This window comes from Pholis gunnellus (assembly GCF_910591455.1).
Source record: "Pholis gunnellus genome assembly, chromosome: 2".
NCBI classification, from domain to species: Eukaryota; Metazoa; Chordata; class Actinopteri; order Perciformes; family Pholidae; genus Pholis; species Pholis gunnellus.
In genome coordinates, this window is record NC_136536.1 from 7,159,038 (window position 1) to 7,181,871 (window position 22,834).

At 42.0% G+C, this 22,834-nt stretch overlaps 2 protein-coding genes across 3 annotated transcripts; one reads left to right on the top strand and one right to left on the bottom strand.

Annotated features, from left to right (window-relative positions):
* Positions 1–1,265: 1,265 nt before the first annotated feature.
* On the top strand, positions 1,266–19,001 carry ccdc187 (coiled-coil domain containing 187). Of its 2 annotated transcripts, XM_079177896.1 has the most exons (13): positions 1,266–1,601; positions 2,004–2,096; positions 7,345–7,407; positions 7,538–7,676; positions 7,855–7,945; positions 12,294–12,372; positions 12,958–14,301; positions 14,773–14,894; positions 14,991–15,062; positions 15,151–15,285; positions 15,471–15,565; positions 15,655–15,749; positions 15,836–18,999. In XM_079177896.1, the coding sequence occupies exons 2-13, from the start codon at positions 2,045–2,047 to the stop codon at positions 15,982–15,984; spliced, it is 2,436 nt and encodes an 811-aa protein (XP_079034022.1). In that variant the 5' UTR covers positions 1,266–1,601; positions 2,004–2,044; the 3' UTR covers positions 15,985–18,999. The 2 variants fall into 2 exon arrangements, with proteins under 2 accessions (XP_079034022.1, XP_079034023.1); XM_079177897.1 differs by lacking the exon at positions 12,958–14,301 and having other exon boundaries at positions 15,836–19,001.
* Positions 19,002–19,035: 34 nt separating this feature from the next.
* LOC306709807 (tumor necrosis factor receptor superfamily member 5-like) lies at positions 19,036–21,542 on the bottom strand. Its single transcript, XM_079178092.1, has 7 exons — positions 21,149–21,542; positions 20,198–20,317; positions 19,951–20,088; positions 19,770–19,842; positions 19,569–19,672; positions 19,315–19,491; positions 19,036–19,165 (listed from the first exon to the last, which is right to left on the bottom strand). The coding sequence occupies exons 1-7, from the start codon at positions 21,285–21,287 to the stop codon at positions 19,050–19,052; spliced, it is 867 nt and encodes a 288-aa protein (XP_079034218.1). The 5' UTR covers positions 21,288–21,542; the 3' UTR covers positions 19,036–19,049.
* Between the last annotated feature and the right edge of the window lie 1,292 nt (positions 21,543–22,834).

Sequence of the window (22,834 nt, forward strand, 5' to 3'; positions counted from 1 at the left end):
CAGCAGAATTTGATCCTTCCATTTATGAAAAATATAATTTATGATTCAGAACGTGATTCAGATTCGGTTTCTTATTTATTAACCTTTGATTTCACATTTACACATTATTACTGAAAATACCTGATTTATAGACAGTTTAAAATCTGCTGAAGGTCATGGCTCCGGAAGCCACATGTCCCATTAAACAGCCGTAATAGTCCAAGCTATGTGACCTGACAGGTTTCTATGACTTGTTGACAATATTCGGCTTGACTGGAAAGCTGACTGACGTATGTTCAGCCAGCAGAGGGCAACATTACGTCTAGAAAACCACATACGATAGTTTATAATATAGAATATAGGTCCACTTATAGATCTTCAGCAAGTTAGCCTCCATTCTAACCTTGTGAATGTAGCAGGGGAAGGGAAGGGGAAAATAGACACTAGTCTTTGTTCCTTACTTATTTTAAGATTATTCAAAGAATCTCAAATTGACTAAGTGCAAAAGTGAATCACAAAACCTAAATAGCCTACTTTTTTACATTCACTTTTTAAAAGAAGCATATCATTTTCCTCAGAAATAAGACTTATTATTATTCTTATCATATGCATTATACTTTCCAGGATAGTTTCCTCCCTAGCTGATTAAATCAGTTATTTCACTCCCCATCTAGAAGATGCAGATGCACACTGAAGGGAAATTAACACTTTTAGTTGCCAAAATGGTTACTTTGCTGTACCAATCAGTTTCCTCCACAATAATATTTGCACCTTCTAATTTATCTTTAGTGAATTAAAATAATAAACAGACACACTTGTCAACTTGTCATTAGAACAATCGGCTGGTTAAGAGTTGCCTTCAATACCTGTTCGAAATATTGCAATTCAGTGAGCACACACGAACGTGTCTTCAGGTTGGCTTGTATGATATTCGAGTTGAATGCATGTTGTCGGCAGATTATATGTGATGGGTTTCACTAAGAGAAGGTGAAAGTCTACTGTTGTGTTGCTGAACAGTGGGACTTTTTTTTACGATGCTTAATCCGTAATCTAACCCTTTGACCTGAGTCTGCTAGTCTTTAACCCCGATTACCAGATGTATCTCTAAATTGTTCCATCTCCGTTCCAAGACGGTTAAAGAAAAGAAAAAGAAAAATAACGCCAGCTGTCATTTCTGCTGGCGCGCACCGTGACTGGTGTAGATAAGTCTGAGTTTGAAGGAGCACCTGAAGGCAGCAGCCGTTAAACGCCCCCACTGCTGCCGAACAGGAGCTGCGGGGAAGCAGCCGGAGCGACAGCCTGTTGTGGGTTAAGTTTGTCCACCCTTGCTTCCCATCACGACTCGACGTCCGGGGCTTTGTTTCATTCAGTCGACAACCGCCATCGGTTCCGTCTAAAAAATTGCACACCACACAAGCACAGGCGCTATAAACGGCCAAGCACGTTCGTGACATTTTGGATACATTGTAGAGACACAGAAAAGAAGAGAGGAAGGGAGGGAGAGGGAAAGTGCGACGGAGCGGACAAAGTTGACACTTTGGCTCAATTGTTTGGTACTTGTTGAATAGGCTGCGTGTGCAGCCAAAACACTGGAGCCTGTGTGGGCAGCGTGCTGGGAACAGGTAGGTTACGAAACATCGACTCTTACAATGTTAGTCTGGTTATTATTGTGCTTTGCTCGATAAAACAAGTGGCCTGCTGCAATGCAGATAACGTTAATGTTTTAACTAATGTTTTAACCTGTAGTTAGCTGGACTTTACTGTTAACAGCAGCACTGCTCGTGTTAGCTTGGTTGCTGTCAGTAAAGACTGTATGCTGAGTTTGTTAGTAATTAGCTGACTGTTTTTTTGCATTAACACCACTGAGATAAACCAGTTATGTGTTTAACTTAAAGACACTAATGTTCACCAAATGCCTCTCTGTGTAGTTAGCTTGGAGGTGTCTTTCCCTCTGGTGTGTACCTTGCCTTTTAAGTCCTATTTCACTTAGCAAGATAATAACAAAGTTCTCTATCTGGCGTCAGGGTCTTCTGTGTCACCATGCGGCTGTGACAAACCAGGGACAATGATGGCAGAGCTGGAAATTGACCAGTCCAACCTTCCACGTGTACAAGAAGGTAAGATCATACTTCCACACTGACCCAACTCTGGCATCCACTGTATAGACACTTTGAGTATTGAATAGTGTGTGCACAATGGTTCATGGTCTGTCTTGGAGGAAAGTTGTTTTTGTTTAGCCCCCCTCAGGGAGACTAGAGGTCAGGGTCAGCTACTGAACTGCAGATCTGGAGCCAGTAGGGATAAAGCATTTGATTCATGGAATCTCCAGCACAGCTAATGCGAAGGACATACTTGTCTGCTGCATGCTTTAGAGAGATTGAGACATATGACAACGTCCTATTGTTGTTGTTTTTTTTGCGTTATGAATAACTGGCCTTGGCACCAAATGGTAGCTTATCTTCTGTACTTATGTCTCCTTGATTTCTGTGGTATCACTACTCCAGCTCTCCGTCTTAGATGAGAAGTTGCTTGCGATATGTTTTGACTGCATGCAGCAGAGATGGATCTCATCATAGACGGGTCTGGTGTTCTGGGTGCAGATAAGGAATGAGATTTTTGGAAATGTTATTTCACATGCACGGAAACAGAATGTGTCATTGTCACAGCAAAAGCAGCTCCTATGACCTAAATAGTTTTTTTCTGTTTGCGTGTAAGTCTGAAAACAGTCACAGGTAAGGAATGTCGAAGCTGTGGCCTGGATGTCGACCGTTGACTCGGTCTTTGGCGTGTCCACACTAATGAACGGGCTAGAAATAGGTCTGCAAGTCTTTTATTGAAGGAGATAATTCAACACTCCACTCTTGTTTCCATACACAAAGGGCACACTGTGCAGCTTTGCATTTTTATGCTTAATCGAGCAGGGCCCAGCGTGCAAACAAAGCCAGTAACGGCAGCAATAAACTGCTCATTGAGACAATGGCAGCATGTAAATCAGATGTCTGGTCCGTGTCATTTTTTCCGCTCATCATCTGCTTTCACCGGACAGATTTGTCAAACTGTGCCATTGTCCCTCTCTGTGGCACTGGGGTTGTTTACTTAGCCTACCATTGTGGGTGTTTATGCTTCAATTTCCCCATGAGCCGTAGTTCCCGTGTCTCACTTCTCCTTCACGTTTCCTCTCGATCCGAGGGACTCGGCCAAGTCAACTTTCTTCGTTTTCGTTGCCCTCCCTTATCAGTTCCGGTTCTGTCCCTCCTCTGGCTGCTCCAGATATAGCCTGATGTGCAGAGGGAATGCAGCTCTCAGAGGAATTCCCCCACCCCCCCGTTCCTAATTTCACTCTCACCAACTGACCCAGAGTCCCATTACCCCTCCTCACCTCTCTTTGTTCTCCCATGAGTTTCACCCAGTTCGCCTAGTTTATTACTCAGCACAGAGAGTTGTTGGATGGACACTTGTTGGTGACATTTTGTGCAAAAAGTGGCGAGCAGATGAGAGAGAGAGAGAGAGAGAGAGAGAGAGAGGTGGGTAGGTGGGTGGGTGGGTGGAGGATTTTGGCTGAAAATAGAACCCTTGTCATTTTCTCCTTTCGCCGCTTTCTTTGTTTGGCAGGCACTTGCCAGTGCTGCTATCCGAGTAGCTGCGAAGATGAAAGAGAAATATCTTTGTCAGTGTTTGAGCGGCTGTTCCCCTCAAGCTGGATGCCTGAGATAATCTGCATCATTTTTATTTTAGATGATTGGTTGTCAGTTCTCTAATGTGGGTTGGAGTTCTGCTTGAATACAAAGAGCTTGCATTCACCTATGAGATTTACTTACATCAGCAAAAATGAAATAAAATAGCTTTACATTTAATTTTTCTATTTTGGACGACCATGGACTATTTGTAGGGGACAAGAGGCATTAAAATATGAAATAATTCCTTTGTTTTGACTGTTTAGGCTCTGAGGTCATGCAGGCCGTGGTTTCCTGCTCATAATAATATCCCCTTCTCCCACAGTTTTAATGCAGAGACGGTCTGCCCACATTCTTGGGGAATATGGGTAATGCAGTGGGTTGCTGGATACTTTTAAAATCTTATATAGCCTACTTGTTCATGTGGCCTTGCACTCGTTCTTAGACATTCTTACCCCTCAGTGGATCTTAGCCTGTGGTGTTCAAATGCCACCACCAATTTCTGTTGTCTGCCGGATCCTTGATCTGCGATCCTCTTAGGAAACTGACATGGCCTAGCAGGGTCCTTTCAGTTCCCTTTATAAAGAAGCTTATATAGGAGGAGGAGATTTTTTTTAAAACGCACTCGAACCGGACTCTCACTGCACACCCTGTCCATCAAAACCTGTTTTAGCAGCCGTAATAACACAGTCTCCTTGTCCCTCCCATCGGAGGGCAATGTGACAGTAGCTTAAAGGAGGCTGGAAAATCAAGTTAACCCGCAATGCAGACACACCCTCATGTGTGCATACACAGACAAGACTGTAGTTCTCCTCACTCTTTCCCTACTTTCTTTCAGTGTTTTGAACAGTCAGTTTGTCCTGTTGGATTAAAACCAAGTGTTTGACTTTAATGGCTCCTCCTCATTGACAGACTGGACACATATGGGCAGGTTGAAGAGCCATTTAGCAGATAGTCTCTTAAGCTCCACGACAGGTGTAAGTGGTAATGCGTGTCTGTCTTGGTATGGGTTAACTCACAGTGTGGTATTATGTGGTCAGTTATGGTGTAAACAGACCCTTTAGAGGGCTTAGCTCTCTGGGTGATTTCTATGAACTTTGACTGCTGGGCCCCTGCAGACTAAAACATACCCCGAGAGTTATTCTCAGCAAGGACGTTGTTTTCCTTTCCCATTTTTTTTTTTAGGATTTCGAGAATAGAGTTTGACTTAATCTGACCACAAGAATGTTTCAGAAGCAGTTTTTTTTTTCCCTCATTTCCCTATTTACAGAACTGGACAAAGAAGAGCTATCCTCAGTTTTGACTTGTTAAATGAACTCAGAAGCAGTTCTATAAGGTTGAAATTGAACATATAGGCTGTAGGCTCGATGTCACTCTTACGATGTATCTTGAGGCCACCCATTCGTTCCCGTCATCATGACACCATCCAGCTAATCTACAGTGACTCAGTCAACTTCTAGGGTCTTTGCTTGTTGTCTGTTCATTTATTTGTACGTCTTCTGAAGAGATAAACAAGAACAATTGAATCCCTGAGAAAACAAAGTGAGAATAAATGTCTTATCTTTGACATCTCCCTTACAGTGACAGCCAGGTTTACACGCACAGTATACCGGATCCTATTGGCACTTCAACTGCTACAGTTGTTTAATAGGTTATTATAAACAACATATGGCATTTATGTGTGCCAACTCCTCCCATAAACGGAATACTTGAGTATTAAGCTTTAAGTACATGGATGTAAATGTATCCATGTGTGTTGTTAAAGGCTCAGTGGGGGGGTTAGTAGTATGACAGGTGTTTTTAACTGGCCCTGGCTCAGGCTGGAGGCTTTTCCCTCTGTGAGCTAAATCTCTTCATAAACACTGTTCTCTGTCCTTCTCCTGGCATTTAAATGCATTATTGAATAGATGGCCATTCAAGGTTCCCCGATGACAATCTGTGACATAGCGAAGCCGTTTTTTCAGGTCACAGTGAGCTGTGTGTCTGCAAATATGGAGGCAGTGGAGAAAACAGCTGGTTCTGCAGCGCTGCTGCTGACTGTCTGCGTTTATTTTCTCCGGAGTACTTTTTGAAATTGTTTGACAGACTCTAAACCCCCGTGGGCCTCGGCACATAGACGCTATCGAGGTTCATTTAGGACTCCTGTAAACAGTCGGCATGGCTATAGAGGAGAATAACAGTCCACAGATGCTCAAGCTATTAAACCCGACGTACAGACCAAAACTGTGGGTATTCACCACATTATTGTTGGAGTCTTAAAATGAACTCCGGTCAAAACACAACAATCAACTGTCTCTCTATCCCTTTTGACTTCACACGCTTGGGAACATTTTCTTTGCGTAGTTGTTCTTGTGTCTATATCCAGGTCTCAAGGTCTTTAGTCAGCTTTCTGACAAAACAGGACGAGGCTAGACTTAAGCTGGCGTTAGTGACATGAAACCGATATGTTATTACCATATCCAGCAGCAGCTGGTGAGACTGTGGGATCATGTGCTTTGCCACAGAGTGGCTCGATGTGGAGAAGCAGACAGAGTTGGTGTACAGACTAGAGAGCTCTTAGCTAAAGCCTTGGGATTTACGACAACCTTACAGATTTCACTCGGCATACTTCTGTACCATCTGCACATGGCTTCACAGTAGAAGTGGTTGCAGGTGGTAGTTCCTAAACTTTGCATCTTCATTTGCTAGTCATAGTGAGCACATTAGTGAATGAAAAACAAGTACCTTCCTCCTTAAGATCATTGCAAACACAAGTTAAACAATCACACTGTGACAGACAAGTAGAGAAAGTCTCTCTGGTCACATGAACGCTTCCGTTAGAATGAGGTGGACCTGTTCCTCTGTTGCTGCTAAACCAATTAACGTTGGGAGGACAGTAAACATTGCGGCCACTTGGGTGTTCCTCTGGAGCACTAGCACCCTGTTATGATGAGGATTTATGAGGGCCTTTTATATATTTAACAGGTAATTCACGCCAGAGTGGTAAATGTTTTTACTCCTCCACCCTTTGTCTGTCAAAAAGACCAGCCATAATGACACACAGCACTTGTATCCTATTTGTTCCCTTTAGACAAAGTGCTGAACCAGAATGTTGCCTTATTTCACGCTGTCCAAGGGCTCAACGGTGGTTCTGGATGGAGCAAACAGGGCTCCTGTTCTGTTGTTTTAGTGATCCTCAAGCTGAGAGAACAGCTTACTTCATTCACACTTGTATCCGCACTCCACGCGTCCTGTTTGAACACTTTGTAACTAGATGTGGGAACGGATATCAGAGATTACGTGAGTCTATTTTTAACTGATCTTATGTCAGATGTAGTTTTGATGAGCGAGCATATGGAGAACGGAGAGTGTCAGTAACTTAAAAAAAGAGACTGCAAACGGGTTTATAAAGCTGGTTTGTAATTCAGGATTTAAAATATAAAGATTAACGGGACTCAGCGGGCGAACATGCTGCTCCACCAGTAACGTGTCTAAAGGCCCAGTATGGTGCAGATTCTAGTGATTCTATTTTTAGAATCTTAGTTGATAGTAAGTTAGTTCAAACTGTTTTTGATACACTTGTATCGGATTGGTACTTGGTGTCGGGCCACTACTCAAGTTCACTTATCGGTGTCGGGAAGGAAAAATGGTATCAGAACATCTCCATTTGTAACCTTTTGCATGATACTGAAGCTTTCCTCTGATGTTTCAGTGTGCCAGTGTTTTGCTGTGCTGGAGGATGGAGCGCTGGCACACAACCTGCAGGAACAGGAGAGTAAGTAGAATGTGGCAGCAGCACAGCTGCACACTACAAAAATCATTTTTTTTGATCACACATGGTCTTTCATTGCCACACATTGAGACTGTCCTACCCTCTGCCATGTTTCTCTGTTTTGCCCTTATAGTCGAGCAATACTATACAACCAACGTCCAGAAGAACCAGCTAGTGCAGAACGACATCCGTGTAGCTAAAATGCTGCAGGATGAGGAGGAAGAGGAGCAGGCCCAGCAGAGCACCCTCCTCAGACAGGCCTCCAGACAACTGTAGGTGACCCCTGCTCCCCAAAAAGCACTGTAACACAGCTCACACTGCTGCACTATTCACATATCAGTGTGCTCATGTCCTGCATGTACCCTGACCCTGCTCTGTATAGATCTACTATGCAGATTTATATTCTTATTTCACAAGTGTGAGAAGTCTTTTTTTTCTTCCCGACTGTAGAGAGATGGAGGACTTTGAGTATGCCCGTGTAATTCAGGAGGAGATCCAGCGTTGTGCTGAGGAGGCCCGGAGGAGGGAGCAGGAGGATGAGGTGAGTACAAACCGTTTTAATTTACCGATTTAATTCTGTCTGCATCTGGTTTGCATTTCTCCAATTAATATCTAGCAGCTTTCTTAAAAGAAGATTCCACTTTCATTTCTGTGGACCATTAGTCTGTGCTGCAGTCATGCTGGTCAGTCATGACAGGAGTCGGCATTGACGGGTCGGTGCGTGGGGCACGTAGTCGCGGCGCTTGCTTGTGCACCTCTGAACTTGTCTTGGGATTACACAAAGAAGGCCAATACGCTTTTCAATGTTTAGGATACAAGCGGTCTTAAATATCTTCATTTGAGTTTATATTTTGCCGGCCAAATCAAATTGTTTACAGGATATTCAACCTCTGTTTCCTGCATGTAATTCTTGACTTCCATCTTTACGAGGCTTGTACAATTGCAACAAGGTGGCCCATAAATATGTGGTATGAGTTAACAGATAATTACAATCCTTCCTCAGGCATTGTTTATACACAATATATATACAGTATAAACGCCACCATATATGCTCGGCGCTTGCACGCCGTCTGCGGAGGCTCGCGCTACGGCACCGAGTGAGAGTATAAACAAAATTTTAGTATTCACATCCTTTCCCACAGTGAATACATGCATCAGTTAGTTTCATGCAGAATTTGTTTTCCTTTTAAATGCTTGGAACAGTATAACCAAGTATAAAGGTCAGTTCTGACGTCACATTGATCTGCACCTACCTAATTATCCACTTACCCACCGCAATATGATAAATCTTTTGTCTGTTTAAAACCGGTATTTGTCAGTCAGCAGGCTGCTACACACAGGCTGAGCCACTATTTATTTAGCTCTTTAAATAGATAGACCAAATGCTTTGTCAGTAGGCCTACTAAAATATGAAGCCTAAATGATACATTAAGATGTTTTTATTTCATATAAAATGATGTTTTCAGTTATACTGCTCTTTAGCACAAGATCTATTTTATTACTGAATCTACAAATCAACCTGTGCATGAATACTACAAACCCAATATTCATTGATCCTTTTTTACAGTGCACAGCAGTCAAACAGTTGCTGCGTTTGTTTGGATGAGAACAGGCAGGTGAAATAGCTAACATCCACCATAATAGCTCTACTTACCGTCTTCCATTAAAATCAGCCAGATTTAAGAGTCCAAACATTATCCAATCATCATTCAGGCCATCAAGTGGGACTTGAATCTGTGCCAACATGCATTGCACCAAATCCAAAGAAACTCCTTGAAAAGGTCAACTTGCCCATGTTTTTAGGGAACGAGAGGAAACTCACTGAACAGTGAGCCTCGGATCTGTCCATCATATATCATTGATAAACAAATCTTTATTTTGCCCACACATAGTTAGAGAATATTGTGTAAAAATATATACATGCCCCTTGGATGACTGATGTATGGAAAGGTTGAAAAGCAATGTTCCTTGACCGGTCACTTTTTAAATTAAAACCTCTATGTTTAAGATTAGCTTTAAACCGAAAGTTGTTCCAGCTAATAAGAAGACACAAACGTGACAGCAAAGGTTTTAAAGCGAAACATTTTTGAGGGATTTGCTCTTAAAAGAGGAACAAATCCTTTCCTGTGGGTGTCAAGTTGCTGTCAGCAACCAGAGCACAGCGAGACACCGTTCTGTATGAACAAGTTAATGCCAGAGGTACGGAGTTTTATCAATGTGTCCGTTAAAAATGTCTCGAACCACTATCTAGTCTGAGCCACAAAAGTCTGTGTTAATGGATAACGCTGTGATGTATTATCTGACTCGGTAAGGTGGGGCACAAAGCAGAGTATACCTGCTTTATGGAGGCATGTTAATGATTCTATGTATCTCAAACTGCATGACAGTGTGCAGACAGAACTAGGCCTAATCTAGAAGGGCAACCATGGCAGTTGGAGCAGACTTAAAATAGTCCCAGCATTATCTTTAAATGTTCATTCAGCACAGGGACTCATAGACCTATATGGCACCTGGGACATACTTGTATATCATTTAATTATCTCCCTGTTACCAGCAGGTCAGGCAGTATCATACGGTTCACTTTGCTCTCTCTCAGGACAAACTGAATCCATAATGAATGGCGGTTGCAGCAAAGTGCAGCTCTGGGCCTCTGATGTATCCACTGTGCCGTAAGAGAGCTGTATGAGCAAAGTCAGCCGTTAAACTGAGACGCAACCTGTCAGCTACCCATCTGGGTGATATTTCAAGCAATTTCTCTGGTGGTTGATTCCAGACATGCACCATCAACCTCTTGATACACCACAGACCTCACTCATGTGTGCACATGTAGCCACACTGGATGTGCACACTCGACACGTGTAGTTTGAGAAGAGGCGGTTTAAATGATAACATTAATATCTCGATACTGCTGTGATGGTTGACACTTGTTTTCCATTTCCCCTCGTCCTGATTAGTGTTACAGCTCTAGATCTTTTTAGATAAAAAAAACATTCTTCTTGCAACCCAAACATGACGGGGCAACCAGATGGTTCCCATCAATCACTTCTCCCTTCTTGTTCTGAGGTTCACTCAGAAGCCCAGCCCCTCAGAAACGTCTTCATGTCTTGACTATAAATCTGCCTACCAACAGGAATGATGGGTTGAGCTGTGTAAGAGACAAGAGCATTGTGGGGGAAAAAGAGCCAACTATGCCATGAAACTCTAGTGGAGTGGCCTGCGTCACAAGGCTGCTCCCGCATCATATTTTCCTTTACCCTGCAGTTTATAAAAGCTCCTTGTTTGGTGGATGTGAGGTCAGAGAGACTGGGGTTCATTCATCATTACTAAAGGGTTTGGTTTTACACTCTTTTGGAGCCAACATGAGGTGTCTACACTTTGACCTAGTGGGTTAAAATCTTATGCAGCGAATGGTGTGATAATACAGTTTGGATGTGTTGATCTTTGGATCAGATGATGAACTGTTAACGCTCCCGTTGGCTCACCTTCCTTAATGACTGGCTGAACAGAGGTGTTGATTAAATATTTGCCTCCCTGTAGATTTTGTCTTTAATGACGGAACAGAAGGCATCAGGCCGTGCGTTTTTAAATGCCAGATCCCCGTGGCAAGGCAAGCCTCGCCTAACCTGCCACGGCAAGCTGCTAATTGTCTGCTGATGCTGCCAAAGTGTCTGACACACACGCCCTGATTGCAAAACCAAAGGAGCTGCGTTAGCCTTTCCTTATGATTTATGTTGCAAATGCAGCCTCCAGAGAGAGATTTCATAGAATTCACTGGTAGGATTTGCTGAGAACATTATTAGTTCTGGACTTTCCAAGGAAACACAGAGACATGTTGGCGGGGGGGGGGGGGGGGGGGGGGTTCTCCTTCAGAGAGCAGTCAAGCATAGCAGCTCTAGTAAGAGTCGGCATTCCCCAGTGACACGGTGTTTCTTCAAGTGAAACACTTCTGTTGACCTGCTTCTGTTGTTGTGAGTGTTTCTGGTCCGGAGTTCAGGCTCAGGGAGATTAAAAGTTTGCGTGTCTCTCATTGAGTCTCCTAGTTTCCATCGAGTCAGCCACAGCCCTGTCTGAGATAATTAGTTTGGCCACCCAGAGCTGAGATGTCAGGTCACGTCATCGTGGCACTATGTCACCCAACAGGCCTCTGCATTGGACATTCCTCCGTAGACATACCAGATGCGGATGGATTAGATTCTTCTTCTTGATGCAAACGGGTTTGAGAGTTTAATCCATGTTGCATTCATGTTACTTGAAAGCTAATAATATCTAGATCAAATCAAAGGGAGCTGAGAAGGTTTATGGGAGAAAACTGAAACACAAGCAGTTGATTGAAAATGTTCTTTTACTGAATACAGTATAAGAGGGTTTTTTTCTTTGACCAGTTTTTGTAAATTGTGGAAAGAAGTTAGCATAAAAACAAATATAAGACATTAATCAAAAGTTTCCTCAGGATGTTGTGCCTTGAGTCTGGGTGAACAGCTGACGCCTTGCTTTCTTTTTACACGATCTATGTTATTCTGCCATCTGCTGGTGGAAACAGCACAGAATAAATCATGTCTGACAGAAAATAATTACAGCATGCTGCCAACTCATGGTTGCACACCAATGGTATAACCTGACTGTTCTTAGTGAGTGGAGCTTGTTTGTACATGTTGTACTGTTATAAGCCAAATGAGTTGTTATTATTGGCAAATGATACAGTTTAGGGTGAAAGGATTGTAACACTCTAATCTAGTTGGGAATTCTTCTCAAAGCCTTAAAAGGGTATCTGTTTATTTGCTTATTTGACCTCCATTGCTCTGTGATGTCCATTTAGCCTAAATTCTAAATGGGTTACACATTATGGTTTATAATGCAAAGAAGCAATCAGTACGTCTGTGTCTCCACAGGAAATAGCTAAACGAATGCAGGAAGAGGAGAAGCAGAGAACCACGAGGATAAGCAGAGGGCAGGAGGGCCAGAGTGAAGGTACGGTTTCATTTATTTATGTTTTAAACAAGAGAGCACCATCTTTAGCATTATTTGGCAGTACATTAGGATTGTTGACTAATGTATCACACATTGAAATAAGTTTTTGGAATTAGCTTTTTTGAACTAAATATGTTATGTGCATTTGCTGAGATTTTAAGAATTATTTGTCACAGTTGCAAGAAAGTAGGACAAACCCCGGAGCCTGCTTAGCTCCTCTCTAACCATGCTTTACCTCATTGCTGCTGCTTATTGTTATATGCAAGTCATTTTTCATTACAAGCACATGAGAAAAACCTCCTCTCTACATAGCTATCACACTACAGTTTATTCTTCTCGCCATAGTGTGTGTTCTGAATCAGTTTCATGCATGTAACGCGTTGCATGATATCACTGTTTTTAGATATCACTGTTTATCTGTATTTACAATGCCTTAGTTGTGTCTAAAACATTTATATAAAACGTCACATGCTGCTATTTTTAATGCAACGTGTTACCTCATAATTAACTGCAGTTCTCTAATACCCGTTAACAGCCTCACCCATCCTCCTTGCTTTTGTGTTTGCATGTTTGGCATTACTAAAGGCAGCACTATCGATCCTGAACTACCATCCCCACACCAGCACACACTCAGGGGCCTTCACCAAGGAGAGGAGCAGTACTCATCTACCACCACCAGGTGGCAGTGCTCTGCCTCTCACAACCATTCAGACTTAACTGGGCCTCTGGCTGACTCCCCTAGGGGGGTAGCAGCTCAGAAGCACACAACTGCATGGTCAAATCAAGGACACACCGATTCCATGAGGGAAATCAGGAGTGAATTGAGAGAGCGTTTGAGTGAGGATTCAGAGGACCCAGACACAGTTTTCTCTGTGCAGCCCTCGGTCTGGTCCCAGAGACTAAATGAAAGACTCAACACTGCACCTCCTCGACAGCGGGCATCTTTATATCAGCCGCCAGAGAGAAACTCCAGAAGTCTTTGCTCTCGCAGCAGCTTCACAGAGGAGGAGAGAGGCGGATGGACTGAGAACTGTAATGAAAGTGGTGACCTAGAGCAGAGGAAGCCTAGGAATTTGGATCAGGAAAGGAACCATAGAGAGGAGTATCAGAGTTTCCACAGTAGCAGAGATCAGGATAGAGACAGCAGGTTAGTCGAAGTGAGAGAAAGGCGATCTAGTCGCAGTGAATCTGTCAGGCTACATGACCGGAGTAAACGCAGCAACGGAGGCTTGGCGAGGACCTGGAGCTATGCGGAAAGCCCAGACAAACATGTCCGTTTTCAGGACAACACCAGGAGCTCTTACAGGCCGCAGGGTGAAACCAGACGAGTCTGGGAGATGCTGGGCCAGGTCCTCAGAGAGAGGGGCGTGCCTGTGAGGTTTGGCTGCGACGGGGCGCCACTTCAAATAAGGCCTCAAAGCAGAAACAGCCAGGTGCTCCATGGGAGTGAGGTCTCCTGCAGTGACTCCCAACCACATCAGAGAGCTTTCCGGAGAGCTGCCACCACCAGGCACAGTTTCCATGGAGATATCAGGGAGAGGAAGAGACACCAAGAGAACAGTGGGAGAGATCACAGAGAAGACGGGGACCGGCACGGCAAAGATGTGGAGCATGCTGGAAAGATTTATGAGATTAGTAGTAGAGACGCAAATCTTGCCAAGAGAGAAAGCGGAGGCAGTAGACGGGGGAGAGAGCACCGATACACTAACGATAACGAGAGCGAGAGGAATGCAAATGATTGCAGGGTCAGGAGGACAACAAGCGAACGCAGGTGTTGGCACAAGACCATAGAAGAAAGGTTAAGCTCAGAGGAGGAGCAGGAGGTGGAGAGGAGAGGAGAGCGGCCCTGTCGAAGAGCCCCACAGCGTACCCAAAGCCTCAGCAGCAGCCGGGCTTCAAACAGGGATAGGTCAAGGCACGTGGCAGCAGGTAACACACAGAACTGCAGCCAGGGAAAGCTTCCAAAGCTGTGCTCCCTACCTCTCTGAGCATCTGCTCCTCTCATCTTCCCTCAATCATCGTCTAATCTGGTCAAATGTGGGCTTTATTGGTGATTTGGGGTCTCTTACTGAAGGGACATTTTCCCGTTCATATCTATGATTCCAGTAGTCCTGAAATATTCTTCAATGTGTTCATTCATTCTCATCTTCGTTCTTTGAATTTGTATCTTGGGAGGGAATAAGTACCGTGAAGTCCCTTTCAAAACCGAGCAACATGCCCTTACATGCTGCATCCTCTCATCTCTTGGTGTGATTCAAAGGTCATTGGTCTTTGTGGCTTTCTCCCTCAGTTTCAGTAAACTTGTGTGATTCATCGCTGATTTTCATCTTTTTTTCACTACTTGTATGCTTGTTTTTGTCAGTTCCTTTTGAATTTGACACGCGTCATATTTAACCTTAGGAGCGTCACAGCAGCCAGAGCCAGGCGAGGCCAGCCTGTACCTGGGGGAGCTGCGCCAGGTGCTACAGGATGAAGAACTGGCTCTCAAGCTGCAGGAAGAAGAGGAAAGGCGGTTGAGGAGGGTAATTTGGGGGAATTTAGGAGTCAAGGGGAAAAGGACAGAACAGATTCTCTATTCATTCATTTTTTTTCTGACTTTCACAGTTTTGTTTTCGCAGAACTCCCATCCCTCTCCATGTACTTCTTACCCAGAGGGAGACTTCAGAGTAGCACAAGTGGCGCAGGATGAGGTACGAAGAATTGATACATCAACAGTACCAATGTATCATGTTTAATAGCCACCTGTGGAATGATCTATTGTTGTGTTTTTTGCACTAGGAAATTGCACACTTTATGCAGAAGCAGGAAATGAAATCAAAGCGAAGATCTCGAGAGCTAGAGGGGCCGGCATCGTGGCGCGAGCACAGCGCGATGATCAGTGTTCATGACAGACGGGCTGCAAGAGACAGACCGGTAAATGTGTTAAATAATGCCAAACTGTTCCAGCATCCTAAGACAGTACATGTCACGTCCATGCATGTCCTACACTGCAAATCCCGCACTTGCCTTGGTACAATCTGTGTTAATATTGGTGTTATCGTTCTCTTTATTTTTTGAGGTGATGAAATGAGTTGTACTCCTTTGTCCACTATCTGCAGGTCCGTCGAGAGAGGCTTGATTCAGAGGGCCTTCCTTCCCCCACCGAGGACTGCTCCCCAGAGAACCAGGCGCCCAGCCCCTTCTCCACACTACCGTAATTGTCTCCCCATGAATATACGTGAAACTGTGACCGTGTGTCGTTCATCTACTTTATATGCTGAATTACAACTGCTGCATTTCCAGACAAGTCCAGCAGATCCGAAACATTGCGGAAGAGCTGGACCCGACCTTCCAGGCCAGGAGGGAAAGCACAGAGCGCCTGAGAGTGGGACCAGCAGGTATCGTAAACATTACAGATGATTCTTAAAAGGAAACCATTAAAACAATGGGTGGACACTCACATCCTGTTTCCTTTTTAATACAGGTCCAACCTGTCAGTCACTTCCCATGCCACAATCCGGCTTACATGACCTACTCGAGGAGGCTACTTTCGTCCCACCCACGAAACGGCAAACGGACAAATCAGGATGTGCAAAATCCAAAGAGAAGAAGGAGAAATGCAAGCAACAATAGTTTGACACACCAAATATCAGTTGTGCTACAGAGCTCTGATTATTGACCATATTACTTTAAGGTTGAAGATTACTGCCAGCCACCCCTACTAGCACTTTAGACCAGTGGAACACAGAGAGAAAATTGAGAGAAGTGACATTTTATAATATTTCATGATTACGTGAATAATGACAACACTTTGGACTCGTGCCTCTTATAATTTTCAAAGGGAAAATGTAGGTTTATCGAAGTATTGTTTGAATTATTCAGTGTTAATGATACACGATACATTTTTTTTTTATTATATTTGTACATTTTCTTTGTTTTTATTAAGGGAAGCGGTGAGCATCCATCCATTATCTATAACCACTTTGTGTTTTGTCATTTGACATGTTGGATGCTCCTTGGTGACGGCACAGTGGTGCAGTAGCTAGCACTGTTGCCTCACAGCGAGTGACCACCAAACAGCATCCAAGATAACAAAAACAGAAGTTGCTTATCTTAACCCTTGAACCTGAGTGACGTGGTTTTTCAGACGAGCTACTTTAAGACATCCACTTTCAGAGTGTGTGAAAGCAGCGTAGCAGGGCTCCAGCCATGTTTACAATAGTACGACAATCAAAGGAACTTATTTAACTCTTAATGAAAAGCATATTTCAACAATCATCATTAAGTTGTATTGTAATATCCAGATGTTTCTATATCCTTTGGGGACAGTATGTCTCACAAAGTAATCTAAAACGGCGTCTCATGGTCACATGATGACACCAGAGCCGAGTGAGTTCAGTGGAAAAAGCATCAAAAAGCTTTACGCTCAAATTCCTTGGTGCAGATCCAATTATTGTTTACTTTACCATGTGGGTCCAGAAACAAGTATGTCAGTTAATATTGATTTATATATAGATGATGTGTTCTAACAAAAGATTTGTTTTTGTATGTTTATATTACTACCACATTTAAAACACTATTTTTGATGGTTTCTTTTCTGTTTTCTTTTGTACAAATGAAATATGCCACTGCTTAGGTGGACCACTATGAATGCAATTGTTCTGTATGAAAGAGCAACAAATAAAATTCAAATTTTATTGGCTGAAAAGTACAATATAACAGAATGCATACTACAGTGTAATCCATGGACGGCTCTGAACACATATGAAAGCATGTCATATAAACAATAAAAAAAAAAGGCAGAAAGTCATTTTCATACAAAACAAACCAGAAATACATACAATACAATCGGATAACAGTTGTCAGATAAAGTGCTACAGTTCTTATAAAACTGTTACTGTATGATGTAGACTGTACTGTGGTAACTCTTCTCAAGGCAGCACCTGTGAACTTTGTGGTCTTTCATCAACTATCACCATGCTGGAGCTTTGACTCATACGTACAATGCTAAAGGTGTGGACCAACATTTTAACCCCAAGCCCACACAGCACATTTCTCAAATGTTCCATTTCAGAAGAAAGACGTACGCCTGCTACAGTTCACTAAAGACATGCGTTTGTGTAAAAAAAAGTTCCACTTGGTCTGATCTAACGGCCCACTCTATTGTTCTAGAAGATAAGCAAAAGCAATAAGGAGTACAGTACTGTCTCGGTACGTGACCCTTGAGCCTAATTTTGACATGTGTGCCTTGTAGATTTGCCAAGTGTTTATCATATTTGTACCGAGGACTTCCCACATGACTCACAAAGTGGGAATCTCACAGATCTACGTGCATGACTAATCACATCTGACATTTAAGGTCAATGAATATTCCACTTGGATACCCACTGTGTTGCCTAACTCTTGCTCAAGAGGCATGTCCCAGCTTGCTTAAGAAGTGCTGTTCACATTGTAACCTATTTACATAAAAAAGACTAAGGTGCTGTAGATTTGCAGCTTGTGTAATGTACAGTTCCCCTTAACATAGTATTACTTATTGACAAACATGGAAACTCCCTTCACTGGAAATTTTGACACCAACGAAGTAGGAAATCCCATATATTTCCTGGTACTGTTAGGTAGGCTGGATATATACCACATTGTCTTCAACATGACCGCTTTGTTTACAGAAGTATACAAATCTGTGTTCTATAGACTCATTTAAATACTTTAAATATTGGTAATAAACCAAAACAGACACAAACTAACAAACTATCCCCTGATAAATCCTAAATGTTTCGCCACATAAAATCATAATTGACACAGCATTGTTATAGTTTGGCTACACCAAAACCAGGGTTAGAAATGCACAGTTCAACAGTAAACGGCAGGTAGCTATGGTTGGTAACTGGAGTAAAACATCTGTTTTTGGAGGTAAATGTGGGCTAAGCCTTAGTTATGACTAAAACCTGTCTGTCACACTTCTACGCCCACCTACTGTACATCCACACAGCAGCTTTACCGCTCAGACATGCAAATATCATAGTGAAACTCCTTCATGCTCATTCAAAGGCTACAGTATTTTACATAGTCCATTGACACAAGTTCAATCATTTTGTTATACAATAGTTTTTGGTTTTTTTGAATGCTGTTTCCAGTGGTTTCTGAAGGCGTTGGGTTTTTAATGTAAGGTATTGTCACAAACTGGCTCAGGGAATGTGACAAAAAGGCTGTTTTACCATTATCTGGTGCCAAATTCACTTCTTTAATTCAAAACATTCCACAGCAATTTAGGAATACTCTCTTTCACGCTTAACCAAAAGAGGGAAAAACACAGCCTCACTGTCTGCTATAATTCACATGATGAATAGACTTGTCCACTTTGTTTTTTCCCTTTCAGAATTCCCCTTCCACTATTTATGGTATGATGAAGAGATCACTATAATTGTATCCTGGTGTAACTGTAGAGCAAACTGTTCGCTCTGAACTGACCCGTCAAGATATTCCAGCTTTGGTTACTCTGATAAAAGATAAATGGGCTGAGTAAAAGATAAATGGGTAAACGCATTGCTCTGTTTCTGTCAAATCTCCAACACAGCTCCTCCAATCTTATGGCTCAGTATCGAAAATAGGGACCCTATCTTATTCAGGATATCCTGCTTCCTTTCACGGAGTTCAACATAAACACAGCAGGCTCTTCAGTGTGGCGTTCTAGCCGGTCATGCAATGAGCTGCTCTGAGGAGTCCTTGGAGACGAGCGACTCTAAGCTGCTGCCCTGCTCTTGCTGGGCCTCGTGGAAACTGCACTCAATTGCTATTAACGTCCTGGGTTCATCTAAAAAAAGAGAAGGATGACGGATCAAATACTTTTTCAATGTATTTGAGATTTTTGGCTTGATAAACATCCTGTATAATCACAATAAGTAATGTAGTATGGTCAGCATGATCTCTTAATAATATATCATGGAGTATGGTAGTAATTACCTGTAGGGGGTCTGATTATCGGTGTCTCTTTGGTTGGCTTTTTTCTTTCTTTGTTTCTTTTCTGGATGATTTTCTTGGCCATAATGCTGCTCATGGTGATGATGATGATGCCAAAGGCGGTCAGCACTACACTGGTGACCACATATATGACCATTGGCCATGCCTGTTCTGTGGGATCTGACAGAAAACAGCAATAAATTATTGCCGGCTTTAAATAAATACAATAATCAAAGCACAACAGAATCACGTCCTACCAGGTTTCTCTGGTTTTCTCACTGTGTCAAGTGAAACATTAGCACACTTAATGTCAGTAAGGGCATCTCCCAGGAACACAATCTTTTGGTCTGGATTGGGACACCTTCAAGAAAACAAAGACATCAAATCTGTCAGTCAGCACAACAATAACGAAACATGGCTACAGTAGTGTTTTTTTTTTAGAGCCGGTCATATCTCACCTGGTACTCCAGGGTTTACACATCTGGTGACCTTGGTCATTGAAGGTTCCATCTGGACATGGTCTGCATGAACCTGTGCAGACAATCGTTCAGTTGATTTGCTGCTCATCATAACCTGTTAATCTGTGTGTGTGTGTGCAAAAGTCATGAGCTTATCTTTTTTTTTTTTAGTTCCACTTACGTTTGTCTGTGGGTTCCTGACCTTTGTCACACGTTTTAACACAGAAGGTACAGCGGTCATCCCCACAGGTGAGTCCCTCTCTACAGCCACACTGTGTGTCAGTTATGGCGGTGCACTGTTTCACATAGACTAGAGCACCTACGAATACAAAGATATTGAAAGAGAGTTGTAAAAAAGAAAAGAAAAACAGCTTGTAGTACACTACTGAAGAAATTATTTTGTTTTGTTGTAGGATCTGCTAACATACCTACACACTGTGTACACCTGGTACACTTCTTGCTTTTAGGGTTCCCTGCAAATTTCCCGGGCTCACAAGGAGTACAAAGGTCTTTCGGGCTTGGGCCACATTCGTTGACCAGTTCGTGTCCTACAAACAAGGTTCAAGATGAATTCATTTGACATTTGACACATACTAAAGACACACACAACATGTCTAGAAATATTTAAATACAAGAGAAACACAAACGGAACAGATATACTAAAAGCTATACTGTAAACTCTGTCACATTAGCTGACACCAGTTTCATTGAGATTAGCTCTTTCAATAATGTAATAGGTTTTAAGAGGACAATGTGACTTAAAGCTTTAAAAAAATTACTTTTTTGTTTGTGAAAAACAGCTCCAGCAACCCACAGTTACCAAAACTATATTCTTTGGGAGTTGTTATGACATATTAAATATATATCACAGCTCCAAATTATTTGACTTTTCAGCTGCACCATCCACGCCTTTTGTCTTTGTTGTGGTATTAGCTGAAAAACCACTGAAACTATTTTTTGGTTACAAGTTACCACGGAAGAAGTGCTCAAAGTCTGGAATTTTTTTTTTTTACTTCTACAGGCAAAAGCACATACAACTCAGAGGGCTTATTGATTTGATTATGGGATAACTTGAACATTTTATCTGGGAAAGGATCATTCTTTGTTAAACATATTTGTAAAACAACTGAGTTTATGAGGAAAGTGAGCCGAGAAGGCATCTCCCCTTCCCCTCATGAATATATTTATGCAGTTCATTAAGAGCGGTGCTGTTTTATTTTGATACTTTTAAAACTCTTAAAGCCCACCATAACGGTATCAACGCCAGGATATGAACGATACATACAGTATATTGACCTGTAGCGACTGTCAAAAATGCTCTTCTGAACTAACACATAATTCAAAACCTTAAGAGAGTTGTAATCTCCTCTGTTACTTACCAGGATGACAGGCTTCACAGCAAACATTCTTCTCCCCTTTTAGTGTCCATGTCATGCAGCCTCTGTTGGTCTGTCCAACACTGCACAAACAGCCCTGCAGGAGCAGAGAGAGACCCATCGCCCAAAAGATTGCAGCCATGCTGTTGTCAGCTCTCCAGCCTTGTGGGTAAGGTTGACACAGGCACCTCAGGAAAGACGTGAGGTAATCCAGTCCCAGAAATATCCCAGGTACCTAATTTAGTCGTAGGAAAGGGCACTTCTTTTTCTCTCTAAATCTGTAGCTTTAATCAGAAATACATGATCATTCTTCTTAATAACCTAAAGCCACTCAGCTGTATTGTTATGGGGAGGAAAAATGAATGATGTCATGAAGAAATCTCTCTGTGCTGTGGCTTCAGAGCTTTCCAAATCATAATCACCCCACAGCCAGCTGAGAAAGCTATTCATACTCAGGGGGCGTGTCTTATCTTGTCATTGTAAATGACTCATAAATAACAAATATGCCAGTCATAGTTTTAGTAACTTTATCGCATGCTTTACGATGACGTTTTTATGACTATACTATGGCTTTTTTCAGCCAACTCTACTGTAAATTTTTTTCATGAGGTTTTTTAACATACTTTGACTTTTTATGACATACTATACTATTACCTTTTGATATCTTTCAACATACTATACTCTGACTTTTTAAACATACTATACTCTAACTTTTTAAACATACTATACTCTGACTTTTTAAACATACTATACTCTTGACTTTTTTGATATTTTTTTATATACTACACTGTAGTGTACACTGTCGAAAAAGATCATGATAAAAGTCAGTCTAGTAACTACACATGACTTTTTTTTTACTTTTTTCGACATGAAAAAAGTAAAAGTATAGTATAGCATGTCGAAAATAGTCATAGTGTAGTATGTCGAAAAAAGTCATGAAAGAAGTCATAGTACTACATTGAAAAAGGTAATGAAAAACGTCATAGTGTAGTATGTAAAAAAAATGTTATCAAAAAAATCATAGTATAGTGTAATGAAGGTCTTTTGTAGGACAGTATGTGTACAGTAGGTCTGCAGGTAACAGAAGTAAGTAACAAACTCAAAGGGTTGAATGTTGTATTTATGATGAGATGCATCTCAGCTGGAATTGATTGGGCTGGTAAAAAAAAGTCATGTCGAGACAGAGTCATAAAAAAGTCATAGTATAACATAAGACTTACCGACTTATACTATACCGTGACTTTTCATTGACTATTTATTTACTATTTCAAGACTTTTCATGACTTTATTGTACATGCTATACCATGACTTTTGTAAGATCATTTTTAGCAGTTAATACAATGAGCAAATTATGTTGAGGTAACAAATCGAGCCAAACTAAGTGTGTTTGTCTTCACAGGGCCGGCCCAATCAATTCCAGCTGAGATGCATCTCATCATAAATACAACATTCAACCCTTCGAGTGTGTTACTTACTTCTGTTACCTGCAGACATATTGTCCGACAAAAGTACTAGTAATGAAGGAGACCTTCATTACACTGTACTATGACATTCATGATGAGCTTTTTTTGACATACTATGCTATGACTTTTTTCAGTGGCCAAATGTCACTAAGTAACTGCTTTGATATGTTTTCAGTATCACTGTTTTTGTACAATAATAGTTTTACTTATTATACCTGTACTAAAA

Bases quoted from the DNA above. Each gene is read 5' to 3' on its own strand.
- LOC306709807 (XM_079178092.1), bottom strand. From the start codon at position 21,287: ATGGCTGCAATCTTTTGGGCGATGGGTCTCTCTCTGCTCCTGCAGGGC. The intron at 19,492-19,568 runs GTAGGACGTGAT...GTTTTCTGTCAG, and splicing joins GAGAAAACCAGAGAAACCTG to ATCCCACAGAACAGGCATGG. The intron at 19,166-19,314 runs GTAATTACTACC...CTCTTTTTTTAG, and splicing joins GATAATCAGACCCCCTACAG to ATGAACCCAGGACGTTAATA.
- ccdc187 (XM_079177896.1), top strand. From the start codon at position 2,045: ATGATGGCAGAGCTGGAAATTGACCAGTCCAACCTTCCACGTGTACAA. The intron at 15,286-15,470 runs GTAAATGTGTTA...CACTATCTGCAG, and splicing joins GGGCTGCAAGAGACAGACCG to GTCCGTCGAGAGAGGCTTGA. The intron at 15,566-15,654 runs GTAATTGTCTCC...CTGCATTTCCAG, and splicing joins AGCCCCTTCTCCACACTACC to ACAAGTCCAGCAGATCCGAA.